This window comes from Madurella fahalii (genome assembly GCF_045866475.1).
Source record: "Madurella fahalii IFM 68171 DNA, scaffold_3, whole genome shotgun sequence".
NCBI lineage: Eukaryota > Fungi > Ascomycota > Sordariomycetes > Sordariales > Madurella > Madurella fahalii.
In genome coordinates this window covers 2,302,119-2,319,293 of record NW_027263973.1, presented here as the reverse complement: position 1 = coordinate 2,319,293, position 17,175 = coordinate 2,302,119, and the positions used below count along the sequence as shown (strand labels likewise).

Genomic DNA, 17,175 nt, shown 5'->3' with positions numbered 1-17,175 from the left:
TCAACATCGAAATTATCAGACTTGCGAAGCAAGCGCTTGGTTCAGAACCGAATGCCGGTATCAAGAATCCTATGTTGAGGTCATTCATCGATTTACGTTATCGGGCTGCGCACTAGTCTCAACGAGACTTCTAAGCTTGCACTGCATTCTTTTTGCGTGTGGCGGTTTGAGGTACGCATCAACCATCAAGTGGCCAGATGCCGCCATCCCCACACGCCGGCTCTCGGCCCCGAGCTCAATCAAGGAGCAAGTCAAGGCTTGATAAACAGAGGTCAAAGTCCCCGTCAGCGCCACGGTCATGGTCTCCAGTGCGTTCGGGCCGAAGGATTTCGGCGAGCCACTACGCTATGGACAGGCACAGCCTCCAGGATCGGGACTTGGGCCTGGAGACACGGAAAGAGGGCGGCTCGCCTAGTGGCCATGAGCGACCGCTAAAGCGCCGCCGCCGTGACTATCACGAGAGGGAGACAACACGGTCACGTTCCCCTGACGAGGACAAAGAGGAACATCGCCGCCGAGATGGTCACTCACACCGCCGCGGCCATCGACGGCATTCACGACGGCGAGAACAAGAAGTCCCGGATCTCCCATTTGGCGCGCGCCAGCTCTCTCGCAACGACCTGACCGCCTTCAGGCCGCTCTTTGCGCACTACCTCGAGCTTCAAAAGAGGCTGGACATTGCCTCGCTAGACGAGACCGAGCTCCGCGGCCGTTGGAAGAGCTTCTTGGGCAAATGGAACAGGGCGGAGTTAGCAGAGGGCTGGTACGATCCCGAACTATTCCAGCGCCTTGCTAGTGACGCTCGCCCACATCAGCCAATCCCTCGTTCTCAACCTCGTCCGTCCGCCCCGTATGCAAGCACCAATGGCAACGTCTCGCCCTCGTCGTCGTCGTCCTCCGACGCTGATGATGACTACGGACCCCCACCCCCTCCCCCACTCCACGGCCAAAGTTCCAGTCTATCAACCCCATCTTCCAACCCCACGCCCGGCCCTCACACGGCATACCCGGGCCCGACCATCCCCTCCCGGACGGACCTCGCCCTCCGCGACGAAGAAGCCCTCCACGCCCAACAGGAATCCCTCGCCCACCACCGGCTGGCCCGGCGCGCCCACCGAGCTGATCAAAAGGCCCTGCTGGACGAGCTCGTTCCCAGAGCCGACGCGGGAACGCGCGAGCGGAAGCTGGAGAAGCGGCGGGAGGTGAGCCAGAAGCTGAAGGGGTTCAAGGAGGACAAGGAAGGGGGCCAGATGGCGGAGGTCGGGGAAGGGGAGCTCATGGGCGGGGAGGGGGACAGCCTCGAGGAGTACAAGAGCATGGTGAGGAAGAGGGAAGAAGGGAGGCGGGAGCGGCTGAGCCGGAGGGACGAGATGGAGCGGGCGAGGAGGGCGGAGAGGGAGGAGAAGGTGCGTGCGTATCGGGAGAAGGAGGAGAAGGTTATCGGGGGCCTGAGGGAGATTGCGCGGGCGAGGTTTGGGTAGGTGGTGGGTTTGTCTTGATAGGCTTGTAGATACGTGGACCGTGGTGGTCCGCTGTGTGCTGGATTAATGGCCTTATTTTGGCCATGGCAACAAGGATGGAGCGGCAAGTGAGAAAGAAATTAATGAGAGCAGAATTTAAAGAATTCTAGGGTGATGATGCAGAGGAGAAGGGCAAGTGAAACGAAAGATAAAAATAAAAGATAATGCTGATATCCCCGACGACAACGACAACGACAACCACGATATGGAAAGACAAGGCTACAGTCCTAATTTGCAGTTGTGAAAATGGTACCCAAAACCACAGATAACTAACCCCTTGGTCATTCAAGGCAGACAAAACATGAGAATGGGTCTCCAAAAATGCCGTCGTGATAACGGTCACATGATAGAATCTTGGGATGCATCGCACTGCTGGGCCGGCCCATCGCCAGAACCCCAATTTTGGACCCGTTCCAGCCCACTTCTGCAGGTTCAAGCAGTACAATCCGCGTCCGGTATTGGACAGCGTGAAAATTTCCCTGCCTACCTTATTTTGACCTTGGTGTGGGTACTACTACAGCCTTGTTCATCCTTGAGTCAAATCACAAATTCGGCCACTCTCAAAACCCCTCCAAAACAAAAAGGGAATCACGTCTCAACCACTCACCGGGAGAGAGAATAGAAGGGAGAAAAAAAGAAAGAAGAAAGAAACAGAAAGTATTTAATAGGAAAACGGGAAAAAAGAAAGAAAGAAAGGAAGGAAGGAAGGAAGGAAGGAAGGAAGAAAAAAGGGCTTCTCAACCCCACAAGAAATGGCAACCCACGACGCAGACCAGGACGACCACGACCACGACCTCGATCTCTTCCAAGAACCCGCGGACTACTACCCGCCCACGCCGCCGCCCACGGTGCAGACGTACACGCTCGCCTCGGGCCAGGCCATCACGCTGCACCTGGTCGGCCACAGCCCGCTCGAGGCGCACCACCTGTGGAACGGGTCGCGCGTGGTGGCGGAGCACTTCGAGGCGGACCCGTCGCTGGTGCGCGGCCGCACCGTCCTGGAGCTGGGCGCCGGCGCCGCGCTGCCGAGCATCGTGGCCGGCGTGCTGGGCGCCCGCAGGGTGGTGGCCACCGACTTCCCCGACCCGGACCTGGTCGAGAACATGTGGCGGAATGTACGGGGCTGCGGGCTCATCGAGGACGCGGGCGATGGGGATGATGACGACGGTGCGGACGGGACGGGGAAGGGGAAGGGGAAGGGGAAGGGGAAAGGGCAGGGGAGGGTGGTGGTGGAGGGGCTGGTTTGGGGCGCCGACCCCGCGAGAGTGCTGGCCTGCTTACCCCGTCGCGATGGAAACAGGGAAGAAGGGTTTGACGTGCTCGTGCTGGCCGACCTGCTCTTCCGGCACTCGGAGCATGCGAGCATGCTCCGCACCATCAGGCAGACGCTGAAGAAGGCGAGGGAGAGCAAGGCGTTTGTCGTGTTTACGAGTTACCGGCCGTGGCTGCAGCATAAGGATCTGGGCTTCTTTGATCTGGCGCGAGATGAGGGGTTTGTGGTGGAGAAGGTGCTGGAGAAGAAGATGGAGAAGCCGTTGTTCGAGAAGGACCCGGGAGACGAGGAGGTGCTCAAGACAGTGACTGGGTGGGTGGTGCGGTGGCCGGAGGGGATGTGTGAGGATGGCAGCTAAGGGGAGGGGCCTCGGGCAAACTACATGCAGGACGCGGGTAGGATAATGAGACAGGGCTGAGTTATTATTACGACTTATATATAACCCGGGAAAAGGTCTATGGCTCATGGCGGCGCATTACGTAGGCTCGGCGGCCTACTGGAGTACTCTGGAGGCTCCTCGGGTGCACGCCATCCATCCGACACCAGGTAGACTTCGGGCCTGATAGACGATGTTGTCTCCACCGAGGACCGGCCTCTTGGAGAATCCTGAGCCAGCTCAGGTACGACAGGGTGATAAGGGGGTGGCGGAGTGCGCCCCCTTTGCAGCATGGGTTGCGGTCTAACCTCTTCGACAGGGCCAGGATCCTGAACCGGCCCCTGCTCCACATCGCGAGCGTGTTGTGCCTCGGCGTACGCTGCTGGGCATATACATGTATTCCTGGCGCGCCAGATGGTGGAAAAGGCCGACAGAATGTGCGACAGACTAATGCCGGAAGTAAGTAACACGACATACCGAGGACATATCGGAGCACGTACATGAAAACGGCACCCAATCCAACGACTAAGTCCAGAAGTCGGCAGACAGAACGACGTTGGCTAACTTTGGCACCATGACCCCGGTTGGGACCCAACAGGCCGTATGCTGAAGAATGTTAGTTACGCAAGCGCAGCAAATCAAGTGGTCTGATGGCAGCGTACGGCTACCCTGAGACGGGCCATGGCAGTGGGTCCCGTAGGGAGTGTCCAGGAGCATCATGATATTCAACGCCGCCATCACGGCACACCCATCGCCAAAGACTGTGGCCAAGCCGACTGGGAGCCTTTTTCTAGTCTTCCAAGCCCGGAGCAGGCAGAGACCGACGAGAACGACGGTCTGATACATGAGGACTACGAAAGCCTGTGCGGATGTAAGTGGACGAGGCCCAGGCTGAAATTCATCACCTGACTGTACCTGTATCCGAAGCCAACGCATCGTCCGCATCGTCGGGACGGAGCGATGCGCGGGGTCGGGCCAACGATTCGATGGGCCATGTTGGGGGATATCATGGATGCCGCTAGGGGCCCCGAAGCCAGCGAGCGAGTAGTACGCGAGGGCGGAATAAGCCAATTGGCAGAAGCGGAGTGCTGCCAGAAGTACCACGGACCAAGTCCGGGATTTTGGAATGCGTTTCTCGCTGGGCTCGGCGGTCTCGTGGATCCCGTCGGGGCCACCGCCGGCGGCGGGTCGCAAGCGGAGTCGAAGCGGGATGTGCATGGTTCTGGACGCCAAGATGTCCGTCGCGGCGAACACAAGGCCAGAAAAGCTCGAGTTGGCCAGAACAAGCGCGGATATTCATAAGGCTGGAAACCCCGAATTGGCCACGCATCACTAATAACATTAAACATTTGCCAGCGACAGACCTCCAACGCTCAACACGGCAGGGCTATGAGTCATCAGCCAATGGCATCTCACAAAGGACTGACAAAGGAGGCTGTGTGGCCGAACAGGCCCCAAACCTGTCAACTCGATTTGTGCGGAAGCTCCCGATGACGCGTCACCCGATTCTCATCTGCAAACGAGTGGAGCTGAGCACGAGAAACTGCAACCATTCCTCCCCAGCCTCACGATTCACGAGAAAAGGCCAGTCTAGAGGCTCGGAACCTGGAACAAAGTTCCTTATTGATGCTCGTCAATGACACTGACGCTCGAGTCTCGGATTCGCCTAGTCTTAACAAACACCACAACACAGGCCGCTTGTCTCGGGGGCGGCGTCTAGGATCCAGTCGACGGAGAGGAGCGCTGCGGCGCCGCGGCACCGTAAATGCGTGTTCACCCGGCTTCGACAGACCCACTTGCCCCCGTAGTTCGGTTGGCACCCCGTAGTGCCGAACGCCCGCTGAAAGGGGCATGGAGAGCATTTCCGGCCCTGTGGGGGCCGGACCAGGGCCGACACAGCCCCTTCACCCCTCTGCAACGCCGCGCCCATACTTGTACATGCTAGGACCCGTCTAATGACACGAGTCTCAATCTCATTCCTTTCATTGCTGCTGTTGCTGTTGCTGTTGCTGTCACCGTTGTCGTCGTCTGAATTGGCACCCGTGTCAATTCTTCCTGCCCGCCGCTCCGCGTCCGCCCTCGCCATCTTCCCGGTGGCAGCCGGCCAGCCACGGCCTACACAGAAATGATGGCGTGGGGCAGGTCATCATGGCTGGCTTTGGTACGCTCTTTGCAGCTATTTGGCGCCGTATGCGCGGCGGCTGCGCAGGGCTACGTGATTATGAAAATTGGTGGTGGAGCACATGTTCCGGAGAGATTGGTCGCTCCCCAGCTGCTGGTAATTCCTGTCGAGGAGCCCCCCCAATTCCGGAGAACTGAGTTGACGCCATGCTAGATAATCATGCTCCTCGTCTACAACGTCCTCACCATCATCGTCCTACATACGAAGCAGCAGGTCAAAAAGACGGCCTGGCTCGTCTGCTCTGCCATCTGCGACGTCTTCTGCTTGGGCACGCTCCTAGCTATCATCACGCTGCTTGCTAATCTTGGCATGCCGACCTTCTGTGGCGGTTTGGGTGGCCTGATGATCGGCCCCTGCAACCTCGAGATCTTCTACTATTTCGTGGCCATAGCCCTCGTGTTAGTGATTCCCATTCCCCTCCTGCGCCGGTCTTGACTGACTCGCCTGCAGCTTCACCTACATCGGCACCCTCCTCTTGACCGTTTGCTGCATTGTTGGGCTGAAATACACAAAGAACACTAAGGTCAACGAGTTGCTCGACTCTCTGGACCGGGCCGACGACATCAACCTCAAAGTTCTCAAGGCTTCCGAAGCCCCGTCGCCCCTCTCGAGCACGCCAGTTTCGAGCCTGCCTCCGCGTCCACCAGCCAGCGAAGGCGTCATCTCGCGGGCCACCTCTCTCCGCAGCACGGTAACTCTGTCGATATCTTCGGGCCCCAGCTCTTATCGACCCGGTTCCATCCACCACAGTCTTCCCCCAATCCCTCGGAGACCAGTCCCGGCATCCAACCCATCCGTCCCGGCCAGCCCGGCCCTAGGAGGAAGCCAGAGGCCAGGTTCCCTGTTGCTCCCGCTCGACGGGCCAGACACAGACGGCAGCAGCAGCTTCGAGGCGGCGCTCGTAGCAGACGGCATGCAGCACCAGCACGAGCCGCAACATCATTACCAGCAACATCGTCGCTCACCATCGGGAGGCCATTACCATCACCATCACCAGCAGCAACAACAACAACAGCAGCATCAGCATCAGCAGCAATATCTTGCGCTTCCCCCGACCTTGCCAATGCTCTCCGAGGAGGAACAGACAGCGGATGCGGCGCTGGTGTCGGACGGCATGAGGCCCGAGGCCCACCAGCTCCCGCCGTATCAGCCAGGCTCAGCCCGCATGGCAGGACACGGCGGCGAGAGCAATGAGATGCGGCTGAGCGAGTATGTCAAGGGCGAGACGAGGGCGCAGGATATGAAGGACTCGGGAAGATACTAATTTCAAGCACTGTTTGGGGAAAGCTGCTCAAAAAGCGGTTTTATTACGTTACGGATAATGATACCACTTTGTTAGGCGTTTGAGAGGGGGGATTTGGGCGGCCTACTACTCGGATAAGGGGCATATCCGACTTCATTTGCCGTTGGGAATTTCAAAGGATCTATATATTGGCGTGTATACCGGACTTACACAGGAGCCATTTTGTAATGAATTATTTTTGTCGGGTACCCCTAATGAGGGGTTACTCTCCTTCCTTGCCTGGGATTTGCAAACGCACCATAATCCTGCCTGCGAGGGGACGTCTACGTGTATGGGATGCTAGAGTGGTGGGGTGTAACCAAAGCAAGGAAACCGCAGATATACAAAGGACTGGCATCTTTCATACAACACACATACCATCTTCAGTCACCCAGTCATGATACATAGACAGAGCATCGCCGCTGTAATTTAGTTCCCAGGTTATCGCCAAGCGAGCCTTTTCGCATTCCCACACTCCCATCTATCCTGACCCAACCCAACCGATCCCTCCCCCCCAAAAAAGGAAAAAAAAAAAAAAAAAAAAAAAAACGCTCATAAGCAACAACCGCAACCAAACCCCTACCCCCTTAATCACGCTCACCACCTCCTCCCGTAAACCTCATGTTCCTTCCTCTTCGCCCTACTAGCACCAATCATACTCCGCACGTCCCCGACCACCACCCTCTCGCGCGCCAGCCCATGCGGGTCATCATAGTCATGACCGCCGGGCACGCCGGCGCCCAGCGAGGTCCTCGCGTCGTGGCGGAACAGCTCGAGCATCTCCTGCAGGCCGAGCTTGAGCTGGCCCTTGCCCTTGCGGCGGGTGCCGCCCTCGATGGTGGCCTCGGCCAGCTTGCGCTTCTTGTCCTGCAGCTCGAGGATGCGCGCCTCGACGGTGCCCGCCACCGTCAGCTTGTAGACGACCACGTCGACCGTCTGCGTCAGGCGGTGCACGCGGTCGATGGCCTGCTCCTCGACGAAGGGGTTCCAGAACGGCTCGACGATGACGACGCGCGTGGCGGCCGTCAGGTTGAGCCCCAGGGAGCCGCACTTGAGCGAGCACAGGAGCACGCGCGTGTGCGGGTCGGTGCGCAGGGCGCGCAGCGCCGCCTCGCGCGCGTCGTTGGCCATCTTGCCGTCGTACCGCGTGAATTTGAGGCCCGGTTGCGAGCGGAGGAAGGGCTCGATCAGGTCGAGCATCGATGTGAATTGGGAGAAGACGATGAATTTGTGCTGGGGAGCTTCCTTGCGCAGGAGCGAGAGGAGCTCGCGGATTTTGGCCGAGACGAGGACGCTCTTGTTGTGGCTATCGCTGCTGCTGTCATCATCGCTGCCGTCGTCATCGTCGCCGGCAGATTTGGGTTTGGATTTCGAGGAGGAAGAAGCACCACCGCGCTTCGGACGGCGATGGCGCGGTTTGATGGGGGAGGTGTCAGAGTCCGAGTCCAAGGCGGAGAGCAGTTCAGACTCAGCAACGCTTTCGCCTTCGGAGGAGTCTGCTTCGCTGTCGGACGACTCGGCTGCTGGCTCGGAGACGACTTGTGAATGGATCTTGGATACTGACACAAAGGTGTCGTCGTCTTCCGAGTCGGAGCCAGACTCGGGCTGTTCGCCTTCCGGCACGTCTTCGTCGTTGACGATGAAGCTGTTTAGCTGGCTTCCGTCATCTTCCTCTGACGAGTGTTCCGAATCTTCAGAGGCAATGTCTTCGCCGCCGCCTTCTGCATTCTCATCTTCTTCGCCTCCGGCCTTACCGAGATTGAGAGAGATACGCTCCTCTTCTGGTACCAGCCAACTACCTTCTTCCTCCTCATCGTCGCTGTCTGTGATAATCCTGCGACCCTTCGGTTTCCGCTTGGCCATCTTCTCAATCTTGATCTCTTCTTTGACGACACTGACCCTCCTCCCCTCTTTTTGCCGCCTTTTCCGGCTGGGACTCTCTTTGTTCACCTTCTCCAAGCTCTCCACGCAGGCGGTGCAGCGTACCTGACCTTCAGCTACCTCCTTTTTGCCCAGGTCGTTCAAGCATATCTCGCATTGCTTCGTCTGGATGCCCATTCCGCCAAAGGCGTCAGCCAGGTCGTCAAGATCATCCGCGGCGCTCGCTTTCGGCTGCGTAGCTGTGTCCACGGCCAGGGCGTCCTTGTCCTTCTCGATCTTCGTCTCAGACAATCGCGGGTGGTTGCATGCCTGGCGTAGGCGCAGCAGCAACACGAGGGCGTTGGCGTAGTTGACTTTGCCCTTCATCATCTTCTCGAGGCTCTTGTCGGCCCGCTCCTCCAGCCGGTCGTAAAACTCTCGCTCGGCTGGCGAGAACTGCGTCTCAACCGTGACAACCTTGCGCTTCGTGATCTTAAAGGCGGGTTTGGGTGCGTCAACCTCCTCCCGTCCTTCTTCCTTGGCTTTTGCGGCGGCCGCGTCGAGCGCCTTCTTCCCTCCGGCGATAAGAGCGCCTTCTTCCTTGAGAATCTCCTTTGTCCGGCGCTTCATAAAACAGCGGAGAATACTGTGCAACCGCCGGATGGCGATGTGACCCTTTCCTTGCTTCATCGGAGCGTCAATATTCGCCCGCCACTCGGCTAGGTCGTCGTAAGGAGGTATGCGGAGGAAGTGAACCAGCGATTGCAGCTCATCGAGATTGTTCTGCATAGGAGTGCCGGTAAGACACCAGCGATACTCGGACCGGAGAGCGCAGCAAGCCTTGGTGGCTTTTGCGTTGCGGTTCTTGATGCTGTGTGCCTCGTCTAGGATGACGCGGAACCAGTGGATACCGAAACAGCCCGCTTGAGGGCTCTTGGTAGGGTCTGGGTTGCTGTGGCCATGCTCTGAAACCAATATCTGGTAGGTCGTGATGACCACATCGTACTTGGCCAGGACTTTGGGGTCTCTTGTCCGCTGTGGGCCATGGTGGACGCATACCTTGAGCTCGTGCGTCTTGTCGACTTTCTCCTTGATCTCAGCCTCCCATTGCCGGATAAGCGCGAGGGGTGCAACCACCAACGTCGCCTTCTTGATCTGGTCAAAGTGCTTCTTCCACCCCTTCTCGTCCGGTCCGGGCATCGGGTTGCTGACGATGAGCGAAATACTCTGCAGCGTCTTTCCGAGACCCATATCATCCGCCAGAATTCCGCCCTTAGGCACCGATCCTCTCTTGAGAGGGCCAAGCTCCCGTCCGCGCATCCATTTGACCCCCTCGACTTGATGTGGGAGGAGCTTCACCTTGATACCCTCGAGGGCGCCGTCTTCGATTGTTTCCACCTTTGGTTTGATGTCCTCCTGCTTATCGCCCTCCTGTTTGTCTCCTTCGTCCTCCTCTTCTTCATCCTCCATGCTGCCCTCGAGGAGGGCTTTCAAGTCGGCCGATGCCTTGGCGGGATCTGTGTAGAAAACGTTTTCCCCGTATGCCGACTGCGACGGCTGGGTGTATTGGTATGTTGGCTGGGCGTCGGCGCTCATGGAGCTAAACATCTGCAGCGCCGGCGCTTTCCTCGATTCGGTTTTGGGTTTTAAGGGACCCGATCCCCTATACAGGTCGCTGTGGAACTCTGGCCGCGTCTTGCGCTGGATGAACATGTGGTTGGGGTCATCTTTGCGACCAAATCGCGCTGGCAGTTTTGTTGGGTGGCCAAAGGTAGGCGTCGGAGTCGCAGCTGTGGGCTTGCTGGCTGGGCTGTGTGTAAGGTCGATCGTATCTTTATTGGGACTGTTGATGGACCGTAACGGTGTATTCGCACCAGGCGCGAGAGACAGGTTGGCCGCTTGCGAGCTTAGGATCTCGAGATCATCGTCACTGAAGGAATCCGAGCGTGACCGCGCCATCGTGGCTGGTTCGGGACTAGGTGAGGACTGACGCTTCCCTAAAGACGAGGAATAACTGATGGTCGTCGAATGGAGCAGGTCGTAGAAGCTCTGCCTCAGCTCGGTTCGTGTCTTGTTGGCGTACCCAGACCTCGATCTGGGAAATTCTGGTTTGTCGCCTGATGCGAGGTTGTTCTGCGGCTGCACTGAAAAACTGGCGCCCGGTTTTCTGCATTCACCGTTCTTGTTAACTTCTACGCCTTTGCCCCGCCGTGTGTGGCCAGCCATGAGGGAAACTTACCTCATCGGTAGCACTCACGCTGACGCGAATGCTCGAGGGAGTGCCGCCGTAGCCCGGGCCGTGGAGAACTGTAATTAGGGGAGAGTGGCCGCGTTCTAAAGGCACTCGGCGGGGTGTGCTGCCTGCTGTGTTTACAAAGTGCTCGGGCTCCAAGGCAACGAAAACTTGCCGCCACCCTGCTGCACCGCGCTATACGGAACCCTAACCCTGAAGTGCTGAGAGCCAAAACCAAAGGGAGAGTGGATCCATCACCATGGAGAACCTGCAAAAAGCTTCAAAAACATACAACACCGAGGATTCGCTGGTCGTCACCGACCCAACTACTAGTTCGGCGGTCAGTAGCTTATCTAAGGGAGAGCAGACGGGATCCCGAGTTCTCTACTGCCTATGGTCGTATGTGATGTATGGCAGTGGTAAAAGCTGTATAAGTTCTGCTGTGGCCCGGCGGTGGACTGCCGTTTCGAGATAATGTGTTGGGCGTATCCGAGCCCGATGCTCTCCCGATCCATGTGCGGAGATCGGCAATTTCCCTGCCAGTTCACGTTGACCCTTGAGTACCGGACTATGAGGTGCCGCTCGGTTCCCTGAGAAGCCTGGGTCTCTTTTGCACGCTTCTCCGTCTTACCCTCACCGTTGTATATGTGTGATGAGCTCAGTGATGAATACAGGAAAAGCAAAATTTTTTACAACGCAATACTCTGCGTTGACGTGGCGCTGCGATATTCATCATTGCATATAGGGATAACCAGGTAAACAATGCTCATGTATCTTAGCATGCGTGGATTCAAAACACTTTACAACACACCTCACCGCCTTGCCATCATGCCGCCCAGCCAGGTATACCCACAACTCCATCCAGGTCTATACCCTTCCCAAGGGAAATAGGAACATGCGCCGCCCAATGAACCCAGCGAAGCTCATTTGACAACAATCAAATCGTCATCATCATCATCATCGTCCAACACCACCTGCCGGCGACTCTGGATCCCCGCCGAGAGCGGCTCCCCTAGACTGTCCCGCCCGGCCTCGCGGATTCCCTTGTCCGTCACGAACCGCGTCTTTTTCCTCACAGGCGACTTATCCCCCCTAGCAGCAACAGCGCCATTACTGGCCGCAGCCGAGACCGCCGCCCCAATTCCGGTATTCATGTTTATCACCCTCCTCCCATCCAGCCTCTCCCCCTCCTTCATCCTCCCCAGCTTATCCTTGAGCACCGAACCCCACCCAAGCGCAGCCCTCCTCCCTCCTGCGGCAGTGACGCTCGCACCTAACCCGCTAACCGTCGAACTAGAAGCCGACGATTCCGGCCTCTTGCGCTTGACCGGGCCGAGGTCGATCTTTGGCTGGTCAGCGCCCCTACGGCCGACCAGGCCGAGCGAGCGGGCGTCCCATCTGGGCGGTGGTGGGGCAAGCTGGTGCTCGCCGCTGGTGGTGACGGTCGACATGGAGGTGTTGAAGGACGAGGCGGCCGAGGTTGGTAGGACGGTGGAGGATGTAAATGAGGAGGTAGCGGAGGAGAAGCTCGATCCCAGAGTTTTGCCGGTGGTGGTCCTCCGGGAAGTGGGAGCGGCGGCAGCAGCAGCGGCAGCGGCGCGATTCATGTAGTCTTTCCCCGCGCCACCGCCGATCTCGCCTAGGCGGCGGGCAATGTCCCGCTCCTTTTCCTTTTGGGCTAGCCGTCGCTTGAGGGCTTCTTCGCGCTCCTTGCGGTCGGCCATGCCGTGTTCCCGTTCGTCGTCCGGGTCTGTGGCGCGGTGCGCGCTGCTGATGAAGAAGTGGCTCTGCGTCGCGCGGTCGTAGCTGCCGCGCTTGCGTTCTTCCTCGGTTTTGAACAAGACCCGCCGTGAGTTGAGTCTCCCGCGGGCGCCGTCGCCGCTGCCGAAGCCGGCCGTCGAGTTCATCTCGATGCGCGCGCCTCGCGCCTTGCGGACTGCTTCGTTGGTGTGGAACTCGCAATACTCGGTGCGGCGCGCGTTGATCCAGCTCTTACAGTACGTCCCGTCCTTCTTGATGCTCTTGCAATAGCCAATGTCGCGCGCGCTACCGATCTCGAGGATGGTGTCGGCATCTGAGTTGATGACAAGCCCGAAGCGGTTGGTCGCTTCGCGGCCCGGCGGCGGCGGCATGATGCTCGGGTTGAGGATGGCCAGCACCGTGCCCGGCGTCAGCTTCCAGAAGCGGTCGAAGCCCGAGTTGAAGAGGTAGAGTTCTACTTCATAGGTCAAGTCGACTAGTGTGAGCACCATGTACTTGCCGCGGTCTTGTTGGGATTTGCCGTCGCCGCCGGGCCCCGGCCGGTGACTGCGTGGCTCAGATTTGCTGGCGATGATGGCGTAGACGACAATGTCGGACTCGACATCTGGGAGGGACCAGTCGGGCGCTTTGACATGGCGGAGGAGATCTTTGAGGACATATGACTTCTTCCCTCTTACGGCGCGGGTGAGAACCGTGTGTGGCAGGATTCGTTTCGAGAGATGCAGTCCGGAGTACGGATCGTAGGCTGCTTCCGAGTCGGGCGACGCTGCTGCGGGAACCGGATCGGAGGAGTTGCCGTCCCCTGATTGTGGCCCTGATCGTATGCTAAGGGTGGTGGTGCTACGCTGTAGCGGGCCTCCGGACGGTCTCCCTACTGACGAGAGAATCTGGGCCCTAGAGAATTCCTCAGGTTTTGAAGGAAGGTCTGGGATGTCGAGCGCCTTGCTCTTGTAATCTTCCATCTCCTCTTTGCCAACGCTGAATGCCGTGCTCCGTAATCCCTGTACCTTATCTCTACGCTCTTGCCTCGCGATCTCGTCGTTACGCGCGGCTGCGAGCCGCTCATTAAAACTCAACGGCCGGGGGGCTTCTTGCTGGCCTTGGCCGTCTAACGGTGATTTTGTCTGTCGTAGGTAGCTCGGCTGCTGGCTGGGCCTGTCTTCGATCGCTTTCCTCTGGTTGGGAGCTCTCTTCAGCGACATGTCTGCCGCCTTCCGTCCCTTGTCGATTCCCAAGAGCACCCTCTGCGGCGAGGTCTGTACATTTGCCGCGCTCTCTGACCTCTTGACAGGCGAAGCCGGAACTTGGACCACATTTTGTGATGCCTCCCTCTCCATCCTGTCCCGTGCTGCTGCCAGTCTTGACTGCAAAGGGACCCCACACATTCCAGCCCCATCCCTCGGCGCTGGATCTGACGCCGCAGGCGCCCGTCGCTGGGCTTTGGCAGCCTGAAGTTTTTTGAGCCTTAACCGGGCCTGAATTGCCTGTAGTTTGAGTTGTAAGGTTTCCTCGTCCTCATCGTCCTCGACCTCCCCGCCTTCAAAAAGGTCATTTTCAGCCCCGCCGCCTTGGCCCATGCCTGACCTCGGAGCCAGAGCAGAGATCGACCGCGACGGCCGGAGCCGTGAGGGCGAAGGTGAGGGAGATGTACGTTCAGCGAGGCGGCGCAGCTTCTCCCGTCCCCCTGGTGTGCTAAGAAGCGCCTCGTGGGGCGACCTGGGCGGCCATTGGGCAGCCATAGGTGGGCAGGTACAAGTTCTAGTCGGCGAAAAGTTCGAGAATCGGCGTGGTGGATATCGGGAGGCGGAGAGAAGGTGAAAATCCACACGCTGCAAAGATGCGATTTGTTTACGGTTCCGATTAAAGCCGCAGGAACGTAGCGGAGTGTTGTGCAGGGCTGTGGTATATCGACCAATTAAGGCGGTACAAGTGTAACATAACCCGGCGCCTGCAGGAGGGCATGTGGCCAGCGAAAATCGCCAATTTTGGCAAGTTGAATGGCTCGTCTAAGTCGCAGGAGCTTGGGTGAATAAGGCCCCAAATTCACAGCCGATAAGCGCCGGTTCTCGGTGAGTTTGCGCCGTGTCGACGGGAAGAGCTAAAAGGTGGGATGGAACGCGCTCCGAAGGTCGCAACGCGTGGCGTCTGCAGGGAAGCGCGCTTCGCGTCAACGTCGCGTCACATTTACAGGGGGCCTGGACCGTTGCTGACACCCTGCTTCAGCTCCGCAATCTCAGTGCTTTCATTGCAGTGGAACATGGGCAATTGACTTTGTGAGAAAACCTCCTGGTGGCTTCTGCAACTCCAAGAGGATCAATGTGTCGCTAGGAGAGTGATTTTGCCCCGAGAAACACCTGCACCCCGCCATCGATATGGCAAGAACGCGCGCCTCTAAAGGCGCCGCAGGAGCGGCTACCGCCCAAGACAAGACGGCAACCAGCAAACCCAACAACACCACCTCCATCTACGCCCTCCCCGCCGAGTCGGACAACCCGCCCAAACTCTTCATCCTCCCCAAAAACACTACCCCGGAGGCGCGCATTGTCACACTCCAGAACCCGCGCTATAGCAGACTCACCCGCTACCTCGTCTGCCCGGAAGCAGGCTTCTTCGAGTTCACCAAGGTCTCGCCGCCCTCCCAAACCCCGCGCAGCTGGCTGCTCGCCTCCAACAATGACAGCACCGCCGAGACCACCCAATCCCCCACCCTCTACGTCGCCACGCCCCTCGACCCCTTCTTCCTCCTCCTCCCCGCGCTCTCCGCTTCGCCAGAGCCAACACAAAAAAAGCGCATGTTCACCTCCCTAGACGACCACCTCGACCTCCTCCCCAACCCGGCGCGCCACCTGTCCGAGATCCTCACATGGCCACGCACCCAGGCGCTGGTCGCGGCGCGCCTCGCCGCGGCGTGCGACACGGTCGAGGCCGGCGGGGAGACGATGTACCGGTTCAGCGAGGACAAGGTGCTGCGGGAGGTGCTGGGCAAGGCGCGGCGGATGGCAGAGAGCGGAGCGGGCAACGGCAGCGGGCTGCCGAGGAGTATGGAGGAGCGGTTTGTGAAGAGGGCGTTGGAAGCGCCCGTTGTGGGGGTCAGGGTTGTCCGTCAGAATGCGAATGGGAATGGGAGTGGGAGTGGGATGGGGACGCCTGAGGCAGGGGCGGAGTCGCAGGGGAGCTCCGGTGCTGAGTCTGCTGTGGAGACAGGGGTGAGTTCGGAGTCTGAGGCATCGACGGCGCCGACGTCGGTTGCGGATGAGGATGGGGCGGCGACTGGGATTGTTGGGGAAGACGTCGTCAGTGCTATGGTTGCCACTGAGGAGGTGGTTAAGCTGCAACGGCTGAGAGTTGCGTTCAACTTCATCTGCTCGAGCTACATCGCGCCGCCGATGGCCGAGGTGCTCAAGGGGCGCTTGGATAAAGCGACGGACTTGGTTGACTTTAAGCCGCTAGATGAGTATCAAGCGCGCCTGGCGAAGCTGCGCCAGGACGCTGCCGCGGCGAGGTCTACTGACTATTCGCGGAAGAGAACGATGGATGAGGAGGAGGACGGCCGCGCTGAGAAGAGGCGGAAAAAGGAGGCTGAGGAGAAGGTCAAAAAGGCAAACCAGAGCCGAGGGGTCAAGGAGCTGATGAAGGTTAATACGTCCGGCATGAAGAAGCTGAGCGAGTTCTTCAAAAAGAAAACGTAGAGATCCGGATGGGCATCTCGGCTGCCTTTGCCTCATACGCTGTATACTACAATGTAAGCCACAGGAGGCGTTTGGGGGTTCTGGGACCATGGTAATGGAAGAGGGAATCATAGGGTAGAGCACTTGGCTCCCCGCAGCACGTGCATTCATCTCACGCCTCTTGAGCGGGCGCCTCTCGTGTACCCGAAGCCGCCCCTACCCATGCCCGATGTGTTCCTTGAGCTCCCGATTCTGCTCGATGTCGTGTCGCCGCCGTACACTGATGACGACGACGATGATCCCGTCGTCGCACCGCCTCTGGTCAACCCTCTGACCCTTCCCCTTGTGACGCCACGGCCGATTCCCCTAGATGATGGTTTTGCCGTCGACGTAGCCGACTTCTTCCGCTCCTCTTCCTCTGCCTTTCTCCGTGCTTCTTCCCGCCGCCGCTCAGCTTCGGCTGCCCGCCTCTCCGCTTCCTGCTGCTTCTGAAGCGCCTCGTTCTCAATATCAATGAGGTCTTGGGTTGCCCCCTTCCACTCCGGGTTGAGAATTAGCCGTTGATTGTGTTCTGTCTGGGAGAGGATGCGCGTCCATGTGTTGAGCAGGGTCGATGCGTTGTCCACAGTCTTGGAGACGGTCTGCAGAGATGGGTCAGTGAGGGCAGGGTTTACAGCGGATGTTCAAGACTGCAAACGCACGCCCATATTGCCCCGAGCCCGCTCTAGCGTTCCGATAACGCCCTCGATCACCTCGTTGATGTTCCTTACACCTTCCAGCTCTTTGCGCAGTGCGGCCTCGCGGGCCTCGTCTGTGTCGAAGTTGGGGTTCTGATTGGTGGGTGTCCTGGACCGGCCCGAAGCTGGCTTGGGCGGTGACGCAAACGTGTCTTCATGGTCTGAGGTGTCGAAGTCGTCTGCCATGGTGGATTGAATTCTGTAGACTCAATGTCTTAGTTGACCCCTGTCACAAAAGATTCCGGACTCGGGCACAGCCAGGGCGTGCTCGGTCAGTGGATGA

At 58.7% G+C, this 17,175-nt stretch overlaps 8 protein-coding genes and 1 non-coding gene across 9 annotated transcripts; 4 read left to right on the top strand and 5 right to left on the bottom strand.

Annotated features, from left to right (window-relative positions):
• Positions 1-347: 347 nt before the first annotated feature.
• MFIFM68171_06145 (uncharacterized protein) lies at positions 348-1,481 on the top strand (the record flags this gene model as incomplete). The annotated part of the gene is made up of 1 exon (XM_071061565.1): positions 348-1,481. One exon carries the CDS (start codon positions 348-350, stop codon positions 1,479-1,481), a length of 1,134 nt encoding a protein of 377 aa, XP_070917666.1.
• Positions 1,482-2,272: 791 nt separating this feature from the next.
• On the top strand, positions 2,273-3,151 carry EFM7 (Protein N-terminal and lysine N-methyltransferase efm7; the record flags this gene model as incomplete). The annotated part of the gene is made up of 1 exon (XM_071061564.1): positions 2,273-3,151. The coding sequence occupies one exon, from the start codon at positions 2,273-2,275 to the stop codon at positions 3,149-3,151; it is 879 nt and encodes a 292-aa protein (XP_070917665.1).
• A 104-nt stretch (positions 3,152-3,255) lies between these two features.
• MFIFM68171_06143 (uncharacterized protein) lies at positions 3,256-4,387 on the bottom strand (the record flags this gene model as incomplete). The annotated part of the gene is made up of 4 exons (XM_071061563.1): positions 3,256-3,616; positions 3,670-3,775; positions 3,832-4,030; positions 4,085-4,387. The coding sequence occupies 4 exons, from the start codon at positions 4,385-4,387 to the stop codon at positions 3,256-3,258; spliced, it is 969 nt and encodes a 322-aa protein (XP_070917664.1).
• Positions 4,388-5,297: 910 nt separating this feature from the next.
• Positions 5,298-6,615, top strand: MFIFM68171_06142 (uncharacterized protein; the record flags this gene model as incomplete). The annotated part of the gene is made up of 3 exons (XM_071061562.1): positions 5,298-5,447; positions 5,505-5,749; positions 5,802-6,615. 3 exons carry the CDS (start codon positions 5,298-5,300, stop codon positions 6,613-6,615), a joined length of 1,209 nt encoding a protein of 402 aa, XP_070917663.1.
• A 615-nt stretch (positions 6,616-7,230) lies between these two features.
• Positions 7,231-10,452, bottom strand: MFIFM68171_06141 (uncharacterized protein; the record flags this gene model as incomplete). Its single annotated transcript, XM_071061561.1, has 1 exon — positions 7,231-10,452. The coding sequence occupies one exon, from the start codon at positions 10,450-10,452 to the stop codon at positions 7,231-7,233; it is 3,222 nt and encodes a 1,073-aa protein (XP_070917662.1).
• A 561-nt stretch (positions 10,453-11,013) lies between these two features.
• MP_IFM68171_r12 lies at positions 11,014-11,129 on the bottom strand. The gene has a single exon (XR_011605953.1). It is a non-coding gene; the product is annotated as a 5S ribosomal RNA (ribosomal RNA).
• A 520-nt stretch (positions 11,130-11,649) lies between these two features.
• MFIFM68171_06140 (uncharacterized protein) lies at positions 11,650-14,226 on the bottom strand (the record flags this gene model as incomplete). Its single annotated transcript, XM_071061560.1, has 1 exon — positions 11,650-14,226. The coding sequence occupies one exon, from the start codon at positions 14,224-14,226 to the stop codon at positions 11,650-11,652; it is 2,577 nt and encodes an 858-aa protein (XP_070917661.1).
• Positions 14,227-14,859: 633 nt separating this feature from the next.
• MFIFM68171_06139 (Ribonuclease H2 subunit B) lies at positions 14,860-16,176 on the top strand (the record flags this gene model as incomplete). The annotated part of the gene is made up of 1 exon (XM_071061559.1): positions 14,860-16,176. One exon carries the CDS (start codon positions 14,860-14,862, stop codon positions 16,174-16,176), a length of 1,317 nt encoding a protein of 438 aa, XP_070917660.1.
• Positions 16,177-16,322: 146 nt separating this feature from the next.
• On the bottom strand, positions 16,323-17,078 carry MFIFM68171_06138 (DASH complex subunit DUO1; the record flags this gene model as incomplete). The annotated part of the gene is made up of 2 exons (XM_071061558.1): positions 16,323-16,796; positions 16,857-17,078. The coding sequence occupies 2 exons, from the start codon at positions 17,076-17,078 to the stop codon at positions 16,323-16,325; spliced, it is 696 nt and encodes a 231-aa protein (XP_070917659.1).
• Between the last annotated feature and the right edge of the window lie 97 nt (positions 17,079-17,175).